The sequence below is a fragment of the Prosopis cineraria genome, unplaced genomic scaffold (assembly GCF_029017545.1).
Source record: "Prosopis cineraria cultivar Desert tree isolate PC_DT_omini unplaced genomic scaffold, ASM2901754v1 PC6, whole genome shotgun sequence".
Taxonomy (NCBI): domain Eukaryota; kingdom Viridiplantae; phylum Streptophyta; class Magnoliopsida; order Fabales; family Fabaceae; genus Prosopis; species Prosopis cineraria.
In genome coordinates this window covers 25010940-25031151 of record NW_026555337.1, presented here as the reverse complement: position 1 = coordinate 25031151, position 20212 = coordinate 25010940, and the positions used below count along the sequence as shown (strand labels likewise).

At 27.8% G+C, this 20212-nt stretch overlaps 1 protein-coding gene across 1 annotated transcript in view; it reads right to left on the bottom strand.

Moving 5' to 3' along the window:
* Nucleotides 1–1690: 1690 nt before the first annotated feature.
* LOC129314027 (LRR receptor-like serine/threonine-protein kinase EFR) overlaps nucleotides 1691–20212 on the bottom strand; it is a 31428-nt gene continuing 12906 nt past the window's right edge. Inside the window, exons 4-7 of the mRNA XM_054957408.1 lie at nucleotides 19743–19814; nucleotides 4887–5006; nucleotides 3335–3406; nucleotides 1691–2412 (exon numbers count right to left, since the gene is read on the bottom strand). Of these exons, the coding sequence (XP_054813383.1) occupies nucleotides 1691–2412; nucleotides 3335–3406; nucleotides 4887–5006; nucleotides 19743–19814 (986 nt within the window). The remainder of the gene's footprint in view (nucleotides 2413–3334; nucleotides 3407–4886; nucleotides 5007–19742; nucleotides 19815–20212) is intronic.

The window sequence follows — 20212 nt, the reverse complement described above, 5'->3', positions numbered from 1 at the left end:
TCAGGAAAATCAATGCAACAATTTAATGCCAATTCAAAAACACTGGATGTAGAAGTCAATATATCACCAATATGTTGATCATCTCCTTGCAATAAATTGGAATCTATGACATTAATTATTTCATGTAGCATTGAGTCACTTACCCAACTCTTCAAGTTCAATCCTGCAACAAACATGTCTTCTGTTGGTTTTTTTCATGTGAACACTTCCATTAATATAATTCCATAGCTTTACATATCTACTTTTGTTGAAACAACTCCAGTAGACCTATATTCTGCATAGAATTAGATTCAAGCACCAAAAATTCAATTATTTCGCATAGTCATAATTTATGAACCAGAATAAATTAAAAATACACATTTAATTAAGATTAATTGTTCAAAATTTTTCATTTGTATTGGTGTTTCTTGTGTAATCATTACACTACGATTTTTTTTATATAGAATTACAATACAGCAATCCTTGAGAGACTCGTTTTTAGATCCAACAAAAATGCATGCTGTAGTAATTTGCATGCCCCCTCTCTCATATCATGTACATACACATAAAAATAATTAAAGCAACCAAGCTCAATGAATGCAAAATATAGAAAATAAGAAATCCTTTTGGTTGCCTATTTTATGAAAGAACCTTCCTCAAATAAAAAATTAGAATATATTTATATATATATATTTGAATGTATTTTTCTCTATATAAGAATTTGGAGGAAATGGTTTCAAGTATTTATTTGACAGGTGACTTTAATGAATATCAATTAAGCTTCTTTTATATAGAGACCAAATCAAGAAGATCTAATGCTTTGTGGTTGCAATCGTAGTATTGCTCATAGAAGGTAATGAATATTTTGCATATTGATTTTTCTGTGATATTGCTAATTTAAATAATAAGTGATAGAGTATGAAAGATTTCATAAGTATCATTTAATAAGGTGATTCCAATGTAATCTAAAAGAAATTAAGAACGAAAAAGCATTCTTGAAATATAGATGCAAAAAAGAACATGATGAAGCTAGGTTTAGAATAATTACTAGGTGCTATATATCCAATTGTAGGTATTGCCTCTGTATGTATTCTAGATTGCCCTTCATCTAAAAGTTTGGAAATTCCAAAGTCACTCACATGAGCAACCATATCACCATTCAACAAAATGTTACTTGGCTTCAAATTGCAATGAACTATTGGTGTTGACAAGCCATGATGGATATATTCCAAAGCAGATGCTATATTTATCATTATATTGAGCCTTTGTAAAAAGTCCAAACAATAATTGTGAGAATACAACCATTTTTCAAGACTCCCTTTAGGCATGAACTCCATTATCAAACATTTAAAAGAACAACAACTTACGATCTTCACCAAATTATAATGACACACATTACACATTGTGTTGTGTTCCACTTCAAAGCACCTTGACATTTTTTCGGAATCAAAATTAAATACTTTAATTGCAACGGTCATCCCATTCAAAAGCTTTCCTTTGAACACTTCACCATAACTCCCCTTTCCAAGAATGTTACTCTCATCAAATCCATTAGTGGCCTCCAAAATTTCAAAATATGAAATCCTCCTTGGCCCTCCTAAAATAGATAAACCCCTCTCAATTGGTTCCCTTAAATTTGAATGTCTATGTCTTAAAAGGATAATACCTAAGACAATTAAAATTATTGACACAACAATGGGTGATATGCATTTTAGTAAAAGTGATTTTCCCATGACCATTTTCTTCTTCCTTTTTCACAAGGAGGCACTTTTAGTTGTGGAAGGCCACAAAGAGCTTCATTCATCATGAAAGATTCAGTAGTCAAATTTGCAAAAACTCTACCACTTGGAATCTCTCCTTGTAGTTTGTTGTAGGAGAGATTGATATACTTAAGATAAGTAAGTGACTCCAAGGATTTGGGGATCTCACCAGATAAATTATTCTCAAAAAGGTCCAAATTTTCTAAGCTCAGCATATTTCCAAATGATTTAGGAATATTTCCTTGCAAATTGTTATGTGCTAAGGAGAGATCTTGCAAGTTCATTAGTCCACCCAAAGATGTTGGAATATTTTCTGAAATATGATTTATTGACAAATCTAGTGATATAAGAGCATTTAAGTTTCCAATACTTGATGATACATTTCCAACTAAAATATTGGAAGATAAGTTTACTTTCAATATATCCTTCAAATTCCAAAAGGAGGAGGGTATTTTTAAAATTAACTTATTAGAGTCCAAGTAAAGTTCTCGTAAAGAGGTAACATTTCCTAAACAATGTGGCATTTTTCCAAAAAACTTGTTTCTGCTTAATGATAAATAGGCAAGCTTTGTGATTTCACATATCTCATCAATGATTAGGCCATGTAGCTCATTGCCTTCAAGATTCAAATATTGAAGATCCTGTAAACCACCAATTACTTTTGGAATTGATCCTGTCAACATATTTTCTCCCAAGGATAGTTCATAGAAACTAGTGAGATTCCGAAATTTGATGGAAGATTGCCAATTATAGAATTGCTTCCAAGATTTAAGTATCTCAAAGTTGAAATGTTAAAAATGTTGGACGGAATAGATCCCCTTAACTTGTTATATGACAAATCTAAGATCTCAAGCTTATGGAGATTGCCTATTTCCATAGGTATGAAACCTGTATTCCAAAGATTAATTTTGGTGAACTTATTTAAAGTGAATAAAAAAATAGTAAATAAGACAAATATCTAAAAACTGAGATATATCATTGTCCATACTGCTTTATATATTAGGTGAGTCAAGTTCTACATATAGAGTTTAGCTTTCTCCCCACACGCACGCACACAATAACAAGATGGACGCTTATCTTTTACATAGATTCTTTAAATTATTTCTATAAATGTAATTCAACTTATAAATAATTAAAAAATAATTCTGTTAAAATAAATAAGAGATTAAAGACTTTTTATTTATTTGTACCATAGTCGAGCATTGTAATCTAAATATAAAAATTAAATCATACTCTTGCATTTTGTCCTAAACATGCCTCCAATCCAACATTTGATGGTTGAAACTGAGAAAACTTATTAAGATTTAAGATTAAATTTTCAATTTCAAATATTTCAATCTCTTACAAAATATCTTTGTAATGGGGTAACTGACAAAAAAAAACTAAAAATTAATGTTTCTGATTTTGCACAAAAATAAAAACATGTGAACTTGAAAAAATGATTGTAGCAATTATATATAATTTTTTAAACTGTTAAAACATGTCTACAATGTTTAGGTTTTTAAGATCAACAATTTTATTAGGAATATTTTTTGCAATTAAGCAACAGATAAAATAAGCATATATAACAATGCTATTACTTGTTGAATGAATACCTTCCAAATTATTGGAACCCACAGTTAACTTTTGAAGCAGGGTCAAATTTCCAATACTTTTGGGTATATGACCTGAAAGAAGATTGAGACTTAAAAGCATAAGGGACAGTACATTAATTAAAGCACAAATTGTCTAATGCCATTTAGAAGTCACAAATTAGCTCGGCATGAGGTATTCCCAATATTTTCACTCATTTTAAGAAAATACTATTACATTGTTAACTTTGCTGAAAATCCAAAAATTCTAGTTTTACTTGTTTTTTTGATATTGTAGTTTTACCTTTCTTAAATAAACGAATTATTCTAGAAAAAAGGAATTAAATAATTTTTTAGAGAAATAATACTCATCAGGCTTATGTCTCAGAAGTAGCCTAGTATTCTAGCAGGACATAACATATGGTATCATAAGTTAAGTAAGACCCATCATCATCATATAAATTTTTTGCTAATATATATTGTATGAGAATAAGACCATGTAGTTTACTTAACTAAAAAAGTTGTTTGTGTGGTGACAGTTCATGAGCTTATAGCATGAGCTCACTCTAGATCCTGAACAACTCATATGATGACATCATATATATATATATTGTAGTATTGAAGATCATAATTTTTAAATGTCCACTATCTCTGTAATTTCTTTAAGAATATCTTTAACAACATTATTGTAGAAGAAAAAACAAAAAATGAAAATAAAAAGGCAATGTTTTCATTTAAAATGATGCAGAGAAAATCATTTAAGACAAATATGGGTAATAATGCATGGGCTATTGAGCTTTTACTTATTTAATTTTTTTATATTTATCTTAAAACAGCTTTGATAGGGGCTACTTGTATATTTATTTATTTAATGTGAAAATAATTTGATTCATTTAAAAAAGAACTTCATTTATGTAAAAAAAAATTAAAACATTGTTTATTTTCATCCTCTCCCTTTCTTCTACTCTCCCTCTTTCTTTCTAATACACGTGGAATCTTTTCAATTATTACTTGATTTAACACGCTCATTTGCAAGATATGGAATTGTTTTGCAAACAAAATAGAAAATTAGATATATAAAAAATTATTTTAATCAAAATATATCATTGAGGTTCATATATACAAGGGTACAAACAAATAGTGTTTTTAGTATGTTTATAGACACTGTTTTTAATTTAGGCTCATATACAAGGGTATGTAATATGTTTGCCACAGATGAGGGTGGGAGATGGAAACAGGGTAGTTGGTTGTGAACTGATGAAAGCTTTTTTTGGGAAAACAGAATTTAAAAATTATATAAATTAATTTTATATCTAATAAAAATGATATCAAATTTTTGTTTTACTTTATTTTTTTTTCCAAAACAGGTTTGATACCGGTTCCTTAAATTTTAATTACTTTTTAAATATAAATTAATTTGTCAATGTAGATTTCCATTTAAATGAAAAATAGGAGATAAAGAAGTCCAATTTGTTTTATTGTTTAGATCAATACCAACGTCAAATGCATAAAAGTGCAATCGAAATATATTTGATAAGATTGAATCTAGAAATTTGACTTAATGAGTAGTACATACCTTTGTGAAAGTTGTCTTCTAATGTTAAGTTTTTCAGCTCTTTGCATTGTGTCCAACCAGATGGTGTTGGCAAATGTTGTAAATTTGGAAGTCCATTGCATATATTAGAAGGAATGCCTCCTGACAAATTATTCCAACTTAAATCAATGTCCTGCAACTCAGATATATAAAAGATAGCAAATGAAATTTGGGCAGAAAACTTATTTCGGCCTCAATGTAAAATTTCCAGACTTTCAAGATTACCAATCTCTTTGGGAATATCTCCTACAATGTTATATAAAATAGACTCATCAAATTTGTTGTAATCAATCAAAATATAACTCTTCAAGTTGGAAATAAAAGAGGAAAGAAATATGTAAGATGATTTTTTAAAACTATTAATAATTTATTCTTCATCAATTTTTGAATTAAGAAAAGGGAAGTGAAAGGAAGAAAAGATAATGAAAACAATAAAGGAGAAAAAGTTGAGATGGAGGTATAAAGGCATAGACAACCCATAATCTGATAGTTCAATATCTATCTCTCATGCGTCTCTCTATGTAGAGAATTAAAAGGAAAATCTTCATTGTCTTGATGTGTGAAAAATAAATAGAAGAAAAAGAAATTATTGAGAGATTTAAAAGGAAAAAGACATGGACTTGGAAGGGAAAATCTTCATAGAATCATCAAGAACAGTATTATATGATTGCCTATACTTTTTAGCCTAGGAAACAGGGGTAAACAAAGTAAAGAATTCTCGTGCAAGTGAACCACTAATCTAAATATATAGTTAAGTTGTCAATTTTGACAGTAACGCATCATGAGCTGTTGGAAGTATAGTTAAGTTTTCAATGTTAGTTAAGTCAAAATTATTACAACAAAAATAGAAATCGCTGAAAATTTTTATTGCATATAACAACATCATATCTCTGTTATTTCCAAAAAATTGGCTTCCCAAGTTATCATCCCTAAAATTAAGACTTTTTATGCACAAAGAATTATTACAACAAGAATTTCATAAATGCACAAACTTATTGATACCTTGTAATAAAACAAAGGTGAAAATGAAAAATAAAATGCACCTTGTTCATAGTAATTCTTAGAAAATAATCTAAAAATGTTGCAAATAAAAACATAATATGAAGAAAAAGAACTCAAATACTGTAGAAGAGAAGACATCCTAACCAATATCACTAAAATTAACAATAACTAAAGTCTCTTTTTAGCTAACCAAAACTAAAGTATTTTTATGCATATAGAATTATAGACATGGGATATTTTGCACATATACAAATGTAATAACCCAAGAATTTTAGTAAGAATTAAATTTTATGGTAAGGTCTTTTGAGAGTAATTTTATAAATTTTGTGATAAATCTAGCAAGAAAAATTGGTGGTTCAATGGAAACTCTGCTAGTAGCCTATTATGAGGTTGTGTGTTCAAATCCTTGTTGTGAAAGAAAAGGAATTTTATTCTTTTTTGATTTAGCCTTGAGAACTTACTATATTTGTTGGACACCAACGTGTTGCAGATTTCACAACACAATTCTTGTCCATATGGAAACATGAATCTAAATATGCAGTTGAGGGATCTAAAGCATGATGATCAAAGATAGTGAAGACGGAAATTAAAATATATATATAAGTTTGTGGAGTATTAATTGAATCAAAGTAAAAAAAAAAATACTCAACATACCTTTCTAGGCATTAAAATCATAATTATGTTTGAAGCCAAAAAAAAAGGTAGAAATGAATTTAAACTAAAAAACAAGAGAAATTTTATTAACGCATGTTCACTGCACTACTATTCACTTTTTTTTTCACAAAATGGTTTTCCAAACACGTAAAAACCTTCTTGAGGCATGTTCTAATTAGCATGAGCTAATCAAATGAGTGTCAAGGCAATATTCTTACACATGATTTTTCCTGGAAATATAATTTGTTGCCATGTGCAGAGTAATTAAAAAAAAAAGAGTTCATTTTAGTACTGATGGATGATATGATATCCTAAAAGCAAAAATGAGTAGCACTTACATATTTTGTTAAAGAAGTGCTTTGATTCAGTAAAAATAAGATAAAGGTTTCCCATTTTATCTAAGCAAGAAATATATCCCAAAGAATATATAATACCGCAAGATAGATTAAAGTACAGTAAATTTGAATAATAAAAATTGGAACATAGTCTTGTCAATTTTTTTTTTTTTTTTGCCAACAACTCGCTAGCTAGAGGCATGAAGAAAAAAAGTAACATAACAAGATAGATTGCAAAAAAAAAAAAAATTATATACGTTTTATGTATGATGTACAAGTTAGATACGAAATTCACAATTTTAAAATATTATACTTCATTGTTAAAACATTTAAATCTATCTGAAAAATAAGTATGGCTTTTTTGGCTTTTATATATTCTCTTTTACTCCTCGACTATTAATACAGATTTTGTTGAGCTTTGCATAACTTAAAAAAAAAAAAAATTAGACAATACGTATAGTGATGGTTCACGTTTTCAATTTTGTTTTGGGTGAAATCACATATTTGATTTTCGATAAAAGGAATTTTTCAAGATTGTATTATTCATTTGACAAATTAAAAGCTACGGGTTTAACTAGTAAACTTAAACTTGCTTTTATGTCTGGCCGAAAAACTTTTATCTCAATTATTAAATAACTATGATAATGATTGGACATTTACAGTACTTCAACATTAATATATAAATCTATAAATACACACATTTCAAATATTATCTCCAATTTTGAAATTCCAATGAGGGTCTAAATAATAATTATGTAAATAAAAACTTTCACTTCAGGGAAACTTTATATAAAAATATTATATATTCAACATCATTCCAAAATTCTAATTTTTTTTTAGATTTTTTCTCACAAATTGGCTTTCCAAACAAGAAACAAAGAACGACTTCTGAGATTGAGAAAAGAGAAGTCAAAAGATAAGATGACAAAAACAGTGAAGAAGAAGTTGAGACAGAGCTACAAATTAAAGACATAGACAACCCATAATCTGATAGCTCAAATTAAAAGGAAAATCTTCACAGAATTGATTATTGAAAAATAAATAGAAGAAAAAGAAACTATTGAGAGAGATAAATGAAAAGAGCACGGATTTGGAAGGATAAATCTTCATGTAATCAATAATACTATTGCATGCTTACCTCTGTTTTGAAGTCCAAAAAATAGAGTAATACAATTCTATAATATTTGATGGACATTAAAGTGTTGTATATTTCACAACACAATTATGTGCATGTAAGCCACAAATTTAAATGTGTAATTGAGGGCTCTAAAGTACAACGATCAATGATGGTGAATATATATATATGTAAATAATGCCTTTCTTCTTGCTTGCAAGAGCATGAGAAGGTGGAAAGCAAGAAATAGATAATGATGGGTTGTGATGTGAATGTGTTCATATTTTTAAATTTGGAAGATCACCAAAAATTCCTTAGGATTATTGCTTGTCATATGATTAAAGAACTCAAATGAAGAGGACAAAAGAAAAAAACATGATTCTAGTGGTTCTAATAAATTTATTTAAAAATCTAAAAAATATTAAAAATATAAATATTATATTTTTCTGAAGGCAATTTGGTCCTTATAGTTTCCTCAATCTCTATTCAAAACACTTTTTAATATTTTTAATTACTGTAAGTGCCATGTAGGATGAGTTATAAGGGACTAATTTATTTTCTAAGAAATAAAGATGGATGCAAATAACAGAGGAGAGTTTAAGGACTAAATCATGACGTGTTAAAGTATAAAGACTGAATTGCAAACTCAGAAACTACAAGGACTAAATAGTTAATTTTTCCTATAAAAGTATAGAATTACTAACAATAATTATTATATAGAAACGGATGAAAATAGTGTATTATATACAATATTATATAAAAAATATGAATAAATTATTTACTTCATTGAATTTGTATAATTGCCGTTCTTAAATAATTAAATGGGAATTATTTTTATATTCTTTACAATGTTCTTTATTTAAGTACTGTTGAAAAGTTAATATGCTGCTCATATTTTATATTGTTATATGTTTGTATTCTTTTAGGTTTTATATTATTATACATCATCAATTATCTAATAGCATTTCTCTCACATCATAAAATTACTTTTAAAAATATCAAAAATAAAAATTGAAAATTGAAAATTGAAATACAATAGTTTGTCTGTGAGTGTGTGTAATTAAAAAAACTCCCACCCACCTTTGATTAATTCTAACTTCATCCCTCGTTCAAATGAAGAGAATCTGAAAATATAGTTATCTTTTAAAAATATTTTTTTCATGACATTCATAAAATTCTTGTGGTAGAAAAGTTGTTGGTTGGATAGATTGATTACACTTGTAAGGTAATACAAATCATAAGATTATTCAGAATTATAACGACTATAGAGAGATGGATAGTTAATAATTTAACTCATGGCACACAAAAAAAGCCTTAAAAATCCTTAACAAATGTTTGATTAATTTATATACATCATATTTTTTGTTCAGATAAAGCCCGCTATATACCACATGGCCACACTAATCAATCTCTACCGCATTACTACAATAGAAAATAATTAAAAAGTTATTTTTATGCCTATAAATAATTACTGAAACAAGAAATTTCACGAATAAATAAACTTATAACCAAAAAATGTGAAAAATGAACAATAAAGTACATATTGTTCATAAACTTACATTTAATGTCATATTAAAAGTTAAATTTTTTTAAACTATAGGGATTGAAGTTCTATATTTTTTATTTTTTTAATTCTTGTTTACAATTTAAATGGAACAAGTGAGATAGAGACTTCATATTTTAATATTGATATTAATATTGTCACTCAATAAGTACATTTCAACTCTAATATAATATATTAATAAACTGTATTTTGACCAGAAAGGCATTGTTATTCATGAGATTAGAGAACAAATTTTTTCCTTACTCCAACTGGAGTTTTCTTTGTTCCAAACTAACAAAATGCTGATCCACATGACATCCTAACTAGTATCCCTAAAATTAAAAATAACTAAATACTTATTTTTATGCATAAAGAATTGTAGAAGAAGAAAATTTCACACATACACAAATTTATAAACAAAAGAAAAAATATGAAGAGAAGATGCTTATTTTTCATAGTAATAATGATAAAAAGACTGAAGAAAAATAAAAGCTAGCATATCATAAATTGGAAAAAATATCTTGTAAATTATTAAGATCAAGATGTAAATTTTGAAGTATAGCCAACTTTCCAATGCCGTCTAGTATATGGCCTGAAAGAAAAATTAACAATAAAATTTTACCAAAAAAGAAAAAAGAAAAATTAACATCCTGGAATAGACAAAATGGCTAGCCCTCTGTTACGATGAGAGCGTAGCAGAGAGATAAGGAAGAGGAACACGACAACCCGCCGCTATTCTCTTCTGATTAATCCATCTCCCACGTAAACCTCATAAAGCAACTTTGCGCTTTACTTTGCTGATTAGATGGGAAATTTTGCAAGAAGAGGAAATATCAAAGATAGGTGCTGAAGAAACAGAGAAGGTGCTGACCGAGAAAGTCTTCAATCTTGACTCCTTACAGGTTAATTTGTTCCTATTTTTTTTATCAAACTCCTGTTGATTTCTTGGCGGTCAAAATTAATTTCTTCTACTTTTGGTGTGAAAAATTCATATGTGATCGTTACTTCATATGTTGAGAATTACATGTTTATATGCCTTATTGCCCCGTGTGCATTATGTTTACCAATCCATCGACTGTCATATATATAATGTTGAACAATTTGTGTTATTGTGATTGCTATCTTGGTGTTCGTCTTTGCTGCAACTTGGGGTCTGTAATGTACAGAAAGGGAATCTAAATTCATGATACTAGCTTGTTTCATAAATGATAACTTTTGTTCTGGTAAGATCTTGTTTGGTGGACAAATTTGAGGATTTTTTTTATATCTTATTTGCACAGTTAAGTATTCTGACTTTTAAGAGCTGCATGCGAAGCATTCTGTCTTCCTAACAGCTCACTATGTTGATTTTTTTCTATTTGTACGGAGGGGATCCTGAGTTGAATTTTTGTATGTATATTACTCTCCATGTTTGGTTTGCTGTCTAAAATTTTCGTTATTTTGGAGCCCATTTGCATGGTCAAATATGCTGGCTTTTGGGACTGGTCTGGGAAAGCTTTCCTTCCTGATTCGTATATATTTATGTGCTGATGCAGCGGTGATTTTAAGCAATTAAGTACGTAAAAAAAATGTGGTGGCAAAGAAAAATGCATGCCTCCATATATGTGGTCTATATTAGTTAAGAAATTAAAGGCTGGGAATCATCTAAGATTGCCAACATTCTATGAAGTATCAGTTATATTGACCAAAGGAAAAAAAAAAAAAAAAAGAATAAGGAACTCATAACTGCACACATAAAGGAACACACATTATACTTGTGTTGTGGCGGCAAGGAGTGGTCACATAATCTAATTGGAAATTTGCATTTGCAATTATATTGGTTTTGTAGATATTAGCATCAGAGAATTTAACTTTTAGACATATAATACTTGGGCATGACAACAATAAAAAAAAAACAATATTACAAGATGACGTTTTAAAAAAATCATTTTAGTTGAAAAATGGGTATAAATTTACTCAAAACAAAAAGTTGAGTTTCACGAAATGTTTGTGAAAGAAATGCTTTATGTTGAACCAATAACTTCTCTAGTGGCACACACCTTGTAAAGAAGCTGTATTCTAACTATAAGCTTTTGAGCTCTTTGCATTGTATCCAATTATATGGCAGAGCTCTAGATGATTAATTATTCTTTTGAAGATATAGCATTTGTAAATTTGGAAGTCTATGACATATTCTTCTTCTTCTTCTTTTTTGTGAAATCACATTCAATTTTAGATGAAAAGAATTTCGATATTATTCAATGAACAAGCTAAAAATATTATATTATGTTTTGCTAAAGGTGTACCTTGTAAATTATTCACACTGAGGTCCAACTCCTGGAGCAAATTCAAATTTATTGGCAACATTCGTGATGAGAGAGCTTACTGTCTAAGAGCTCATAATTTTGAAATCTTAACTATGACTAATTTCTTTAAGATTATATATTGACATTATGGTTCAAAATTCCCAGATGAATGAAACAAGATATAAGAAAAGCATTGTAGTTGTTTCCAATCATGCAAAGAAAACCATTTAAAAAATATAATGGTAACGTATAATGAGTTGTCAAAAGCAACTCATTATTGTTTTCAGAAAATTATTATGCGCGTTGATGTGTGAAAACATTACATCTGAATCCTCTGTATGTTTTGGTGATACATATATGTGCCATTTTTATTTGTAGTTGAGGTGATGCTAGCAGAAAGGAGAAAAAGAAAAAAGGTTAAGTTTTGAAATTTGGCTGTTGTTTCTTTTTTCCGTTTTAAGGAATGCATAAAACTCTTTACCTCTACATCTTATGTAAATCATTCGAACAAAAGTTATGTTCCAGTATTTTTTATTTTTAAGTTGTTGAATTGATTTGCAAATTTTTAACAGTAATATTTTTATTTAAATAAAAATATATGATGAACATTTTTTAAAGTATTTTAGAAAGTCACTTTATTAAGCTTTGGACTGTGAAACTAATCTTAGATTCCATGTAACACACACATTAACATCTACTTTAAATGAACCTTGTAGTATTTAATTATATTGTGGAGGATTTAAGTGTAATTCTTTCAAAAAGAAATGCATTGTTACTCAGAGCAATTGCATAAAAAAACATATAAAAGGTAATGGGTGCGTGGATAGAAGTTAGTACATGATGATTTATTGGCGCTAATTAAGATATAAGTATTGAAGCATAGTCAAATTTCCAATTGATCTTGTTATATGAAAGAAGATGAACACCTAAAGACATACACTTTTGAATATATAGTTAATTAAAATTAAGTTTTTAAGTAATTAAAGTATAGAAAATTTGAAAATAAAAAGTGTAGCACGGTCTTGTCTTTAGTATTATATCCACTATATATATTTTTTTTTATTTAAAAATCCTTCATTTCGTATGAAATATTTCATGGAAATTGCTAACAAAAAGTATGATGTTTGTGATTATTCACAAAAAAAAATGTGAAAAGGAAAAATTAGTAATTCTTATGATTCGTTGATGGCGGTCTAAATTGTCAAAGCATGACATGTGAAAGAGGATCCCCAACTGTGCCATTTGCACAACTTTCCTTTCCAACATTACACACTCTTTATATGATAAAGAAAAAAAAAAAGCAGCAATATAGTTCTTTCGGATGATGTAAAGAAAACCATTTTGAAAAAAAAAAAAATTCTAACAATAGACCATTGAGTTGTTGATTAGTTTACCGGGAAAATATATAATTTTCTAATGTTGACAATCACCAATCCCTTTAGAAACATATCCTAAAATGTAATAACCAAAAAAAAAAAGACACCAAAAGAGTATGACACAATTCAATAAAAAGAAAAAAAGAAAGAGAAATGCATTTTTGCTCATATATAGTAGAGCATATGAAAAGTAACACAATCAGAGTAGATAGCATATCATAAATTTGATGAAAAAGTACCTTGGAAATTATTGTCATGGAGATTTAACATTTGAAGCATAGTCAAGTTTCCAATGCCTCTTGGTATATGACCTGAAAGTCACATATGACCTTAAAATATTAAACTATTAAACTATTAAACTATCATTTGTTTCTTATAAATAGGCTTAGAGAAAGTATCTGAACATGTCATTTATAGAAGTTGTCTCAAGCAATGCCATGAAAACTATTTGAACAGTATGACAGTATAACATTATGATTTATTGAGAGAATAATTAAGTTTTCAATGCCTCTTTGATGATGTGGCATGGCAAGTTAAAGAAATGTAACTAAGTATATAATTTTAATATTTATAAGATGATTGATTTTTTTATAACATCACCTACAGTATCTCTTCCACTGTGACAACAAAAAATGGCCTATGTCGAATCGAGGAGATAATATTCTAGAGCAATCACCTATAATATAATATCTTAATTTTTAGCATGTTAATGAAATATAGTATGTTTGTTTCACACAATGTATATATTTAACTTCGATAAATTGAAAACACCATTGGCCATATCACAATTATTATTTTCGTTTTCATTCTTGTTTATAATTTAAATGTTAAGGATATACTTGTGTATAATATTAAATATAATGGGGTAATTAAATGTTGAACAAGAACCTTAAGTAGCATATTTATTGTCCATATTTGCGATGAGAGAGCTTACTGTCCAAGAGCTCAAAATTTTGAAAACTCGACTATGATTAATTTCTTTAAGATTATTTATTGGCATTATGGTTCAAAAATCCCAGATGAAAGAAACAAGATATAAGAAAAGCATTGTAGCTTTTTCTAATTATGCAAAAAAAAAAACCATTTGAAAATTATGACTGTAATGCATTATGAGTTATCAAAAGCAACTCATTATTGTCTTTAGAAAATTATTATGTGTGTTGATGTGTGAAAACATTACATCTGAATCCTCTATTAGTTTCGCTTGTAGTTGAGGTGATGCTAGCAGAAACTTAAAAAAAAAAAAAAAGTAAAGTTTTGAAATTTGGCTATTGTTTTCTTTTTCACTTTTAAGGAATGCATAAAACTTTTTACTTCAACATCATATGTAATTCATTCAAAAAATATATATATTCTAGTATTTTGCTTAATTTGTTGAATTAATCTGCAAATTTCTAACAGTAATATTTTTATTTAAATAAAAATCTATGATGAACATTTTTAAAGTATTTTAGAAAGTCACATAATTAAGCTTTGGACTGTGAAACTAATCTTAGATTCCATGTAATACAGACATTAACATCTAGATTAAATGAACATTGTAGTATTTAATTATATTGTGGGGGATTTAAATGTAATACTTCCAAAAAAAATGCTTTGTTACTCAGAGCAATTGCATAAAAAAGCATACAAAAAGTAATGTGTACGCACACAGAAGTTAGCGCATCATGCTCTATCGGCACTAATTAAGTTATAGTTATTGAAGCATACTCAAATTTCCAATTAATGCATGTTGGTATATGAAAGAAGATGAACACTTAAAGACAAACACTTTTGAATATATAGTTAATTAAAATTAAGTTTTTAAGAAATTGAAGTATAGAAATTTGACTATAAAAAGTGTAGCATAGTCTTTTCTTTAGTATGTATATCCACTATGTATACAATTTTTTATTTCATGGAAAGTACTAACAAAAAGTATGATGTTTATGATTACTCACCAAAAAACAAAAGTGAAAGGGAAAAATTAGTAATTCTTATAATTTGTTAATTACAGTCTAAATTGTCAAAAGTATAACGCATGACAAGTGAAAGAGGATCCCCTACTGTGCCATTTGCACACAACTTTCCTTTCCAACATTGCAATTTTTTTTTTTTTGGTGAAAACATTACACACTCTTAACATCTCACACGTTATATGCAGCCAGAAAAAATAATATAACTAAATAGACTATATTTTTTTACATAACTTGAATAATAAAATAAATTTTTAAAATATTATACTTATTTTTTCAACACGTAATAAGCTAACTAAAAGAAAAGTATGTCCTTTGGGTTATATATATAAATATATTCTTTAATTTTCAATATATATTTTACAGCGCTTTGTGTGGCTTCGAAAATATTTAAGATCGAACGGTGTAGGTCCACAAGAGTTCCTCACAATTATCAGGTTTTCTTCAAAATAAAGTTGGTTGGAAATTATGGAGATGGGTAAAAATTTTATAAAAATAGAAGAAAAAAAACATTTGTGCTTGTTTTGTATGGAACTTTACTAAAAGATAAGAGAAAACATGGCAGGATTAAAAAAGTTTTAGAAATCTCAGTAAAATATATATAGAAATATGAAATAATAAACAATTGTATAAAGAGGGAGCAATATCTTTTATATTTTCAGGTTATATGAAAATTCCAACAAAACATATAAAAATTTAAAACAAATATACAAATTATTAAAAAAAAAACTCAGATATCTCACCTATTATAAGAAGGATTTAAATACTGAAAGTAGAATATTCTACGGATTTGTAATTTTGCGTCCAGTCAAATTATGTTTTTCAAATTGCTTATATGACATTTGTAAAGATTGTGTACAAAATAGACAAATTCATTGGTGCAGTGGCCGGGGGGATTTAAAACAACTGAAGCATAGTCAGGTTTCTAAGCTTTTGATATGGAGCCAAAAATCTTGTTAAAAGGTAAACTTAAAATAAAATCTGCCTTGTGATATCACCAATGCATCTTGCAAAATAACAATAAAACAAAAAGTACTTTCGCTGTTATTGCAATCATTAAAGTGCAATTAAAATATATTGGCAAAGAAATTAAAGTTGAAGATTTAAAATAGTGGGCCAGTCTCAAATACTTGTAAAAGAATTGTCTTCTAAATTTAATTCTTTGAGCTCTTTGCATTGTAACCAATTGGATGGCAGGGTTCCGGATAATGCATTTTTTTGAAGATGTGGCACTTGTAATTTTGGAAGTCCATGGCATACACTAGAGGGAATACTTCCAGACAAATTACTCCAACTTAAATCAATCTCTTGTAACTCTGAAATATTGAAGATATTTGATGGTATTTGGCCAGAAAGCTTATTTGTATTCAAATATAGAAGTTTTAGATTTTGGAGACGGCCCATCTCTCTTGGAATATCTCCTGAAATATTATTTGATAAAGAAAAGAAAAGAAAACTAAATGAGGTAGAGAATTAAACATGGAGATATGATGTATATAAATACCCATTGCTGTATAAATACAAATATAAAACATAACCACAATGGAAATTCCTTATTAATATATCGCGCAAGAGATTGTCAAAGAACATATGATTAATATATTTATTTTAATTAAAAATATTTAATCATCACAAACATATCATAAATTCGTAGTGTGATAATTAATTAGTAGAGTCATCAGAATTGTTTGTGATGATGCACAAAGAACCCATGTGAAAAGAAGAAAAAAAATTTGGTAGTAACTTCACTTGTGCTGAGCCTCTTTGATAAGTGTACATTTTATAGTTAAATAGGTGCAGATTTTGGCTTATATTTGACTAAATTTACTAATATTCCATAACTATTTAATTAATATTTATATATTTTCTTTTTATATTTTACAGGAAAAATAATAAATTAAATTAAAAAACAAAAATAGATACGGACTGTAGAGGCATCACAATTACATCCGTCCTTTATTCGCAAGAGAAGAACACTATTGGGATGATGAGCATGTTTAATTATATGTAAAATATACATATTTTCTTCTTTTTATATTTTACAGGAAAAATAATAAATTAAATTAAAAAACAAAAATATATACGGACTATAGAGGCATCACAATTACACCCGTCCTTTATTCCCAAGGGAAGAACATTATTGGGATAATGATCATGTTTAATTATATGTAAAATATACATATTTTCTTCTTTTTATATTTTACAGGAAAAATAATAAATTAAATTAAAAAACAACAATATATACGGACTGTAGAGGCATTACAATTACATCCGTCCTTTATTCCCAAGAGAAGAACACTATTGGGATAATGAGCATGTTTATATTGTTGCATTGTGAACGTGTTTCATTATCGCCATGTGCAGGAGAGAAAGAGAGTACTAAATAAGGAATTAAACGAGCAACTATGATATCTTTTATTTGTTGCCATATGTACATATTTCATTTATAATATAAGCCTTTAAATGGTGTTAATATTCCGTGGCAAAAATAATTAGATGTGGCACATCTAGGAAAGGTGTTTCATGGAAAAAATTCCTTAAAAAAGATTCAACGAGCGACTGATTAATTTTTCTTTCTTGAATGAACACGTTAAGTACCATAAAAAGGTTTTCCAAGTAAAATTGTTGCAGATATTTAATGCTCACTAAACTATTATTTGCTTCTCATAAATAGATTGAAGGGATTATCATGAACATGTTGAGTGGAGAAGTTGTTTCAAGCAATGCATTATTGAAACCATTTGAACAATATGACGATAACACAATATGACTTCTTGAGAGCATGGTTATGTTTTCAACGCTTCGTCAATATTGATGTGGCAAGACAAGTTAAAGACATGTCATTAAATATATAATTTTCATATTTGTAAGATGAGTATTTTTTTTTTAAGAGTATCTCCTACAGTATTTCATTCAATATGGCAACAAAATTGGCCTATGTAGGATTGAGGAGACAATATTCCGGATCAATTACCTATAATAATATCATAACTTTTAGCAAATCACAATCAATATAATATATTTGTTTGACACAAAGTATTTAACTTGGATAAATTGATAGTCTTCAAGAATATATACTTATTGCATTATGGTTCAAAAATCCCAAATGAAAGAAACAAATTCTAAGAAAAGCAATGTACTTGTTGTTTATGATAATGCAAAGAAAATAATTAACTGTATTTTGATCAGAAAGCTATTAGCATTTAAGTTAATAATTATCAAAGTTTCAAAATACAAAAGAAAGAAGGATGGATGGTACCAAAATATTATCTGTTAATAGTATACCCGATAAGTTATTGTGACCAAGATCGAATTGTTTTTAATTAAGCAAAATCAAGTTTCCAATGCATCAAGTTATTATATAAAAAATTAATTTAAATCCAAGTATATGAGATGATTTTGTATGGAGAGATGGATTTTGTAATTTTAAAGTTTCATGCAATGTGTTAAAACGATACAATATAACTTTATGAGATGATTGAGGCCAATGCTAAACAACGCATCATTTTTCAAGTTTATAATTTTTTTATTTAATTTCAAAAATCTTCTACTTATAAAATATTTCATGGAATGTGCTTACAAAAATATGATGCTCGAAATTATTATTCACAAAAAACGTGAAAAAGGAAAAAATAGTCATATACTTATAATTTGATGGTTACTGTCCAAATTTTCAAAATAAATGTATAACCCATGACACGTGGAAGTGGATCCCCTCCTACAGTACCAACATGCATTCAACGTTACACTCTTAATATAACATCACAAGCTACATGCAGCCAGGGAAAAAAAAAAACTAGATCATAAAAAACAGTTATTTTTTCTATACAACATACAAGTTGAATACTAAACAAATTTTTTTAATATTATACTTATTTATGTCAACACGTAATTATCTAGCAAAAAGAAAAGAACAGCTTTTTGGGTTATATATATAGTCTTTAATGTTTCAATATATATTTTATTGAGCTTCACATAGATCCAAAGATATTTAAGATTGAACAGTGACAGTCCACACAGGTTATTCAGAGTCATTTTATTTTACTTCACATGATGCATATCATATTGGAAAAATATGTAGCTATATTGATACAGTTTGTCAAAAAAACAAAAAGGAAAAAGTTGTTCTTGTTTTGTGTCAGAACATTACCAAAAGATATAAGAAAATATTGAAGGATTTAAAAAATGTCTAGGAAGCTCAATAAAATATTAGTTTTATTAATTAATGTGCAAATTCATAAAGGCACATCCATTTTGGCTGCAAATCCATTTTCCTCACTATGGATGGAGCTTTGTTTGTTCCAAACAAACAAAATGCTCCACAAGACATCCTAACCAGCATTTCTAAATTTATTGGAAAGGAATTTTTTTTTTGGCCAACCAGAACTGAAGACTTTTTTTTATGTTTAAAGAATTGTTAGAAAAGAAAAGTTCACCCATACACAAATTTATAAAAAAAAAAGAAAAGTAGGAAAAGAAAATGCATGGCTGTTCATAGTAATACTAAGAAAACAACAAAAGAGAGGGGAAAAAACTATAATAGCCAGAATATCATAATTTGATGAAAAAATTACCTTGTAAATTATTATGATCAAGACCTAACTCTTGAAGCATATCCAATTTTCCAATACCTTCTGGTATATCACCTGCCAAAAAAAAAATTAACTCTTAAAGATATTGAATTGGAATTGGTCACAAGTATATCTATTGAGAATATTTCCCACGTATATATGATAAAGACACAAAAAAGATGGCATATTAATTCTACGAGCGTCCATATATGGTTAATCTTTTTTACCAAGTCTAACAACACATGCAAATTATAAGCAACATATTGTGCAGTAATTGTTTGAAAATTTTACATGGTTTTAACGAAACTACAAAAGAAATTCTATAAATCATCTAAAGTGACAAATTCTCTAGCTAGCTAAAAGAGGATTGTAAAAAACATTGGATTATTTTATCTTGACCAAATTAAAAAAAATTATTATCATTTAACAATTAAAAAAATTATTATCATTTAACAATTACAGAATTACCAAAC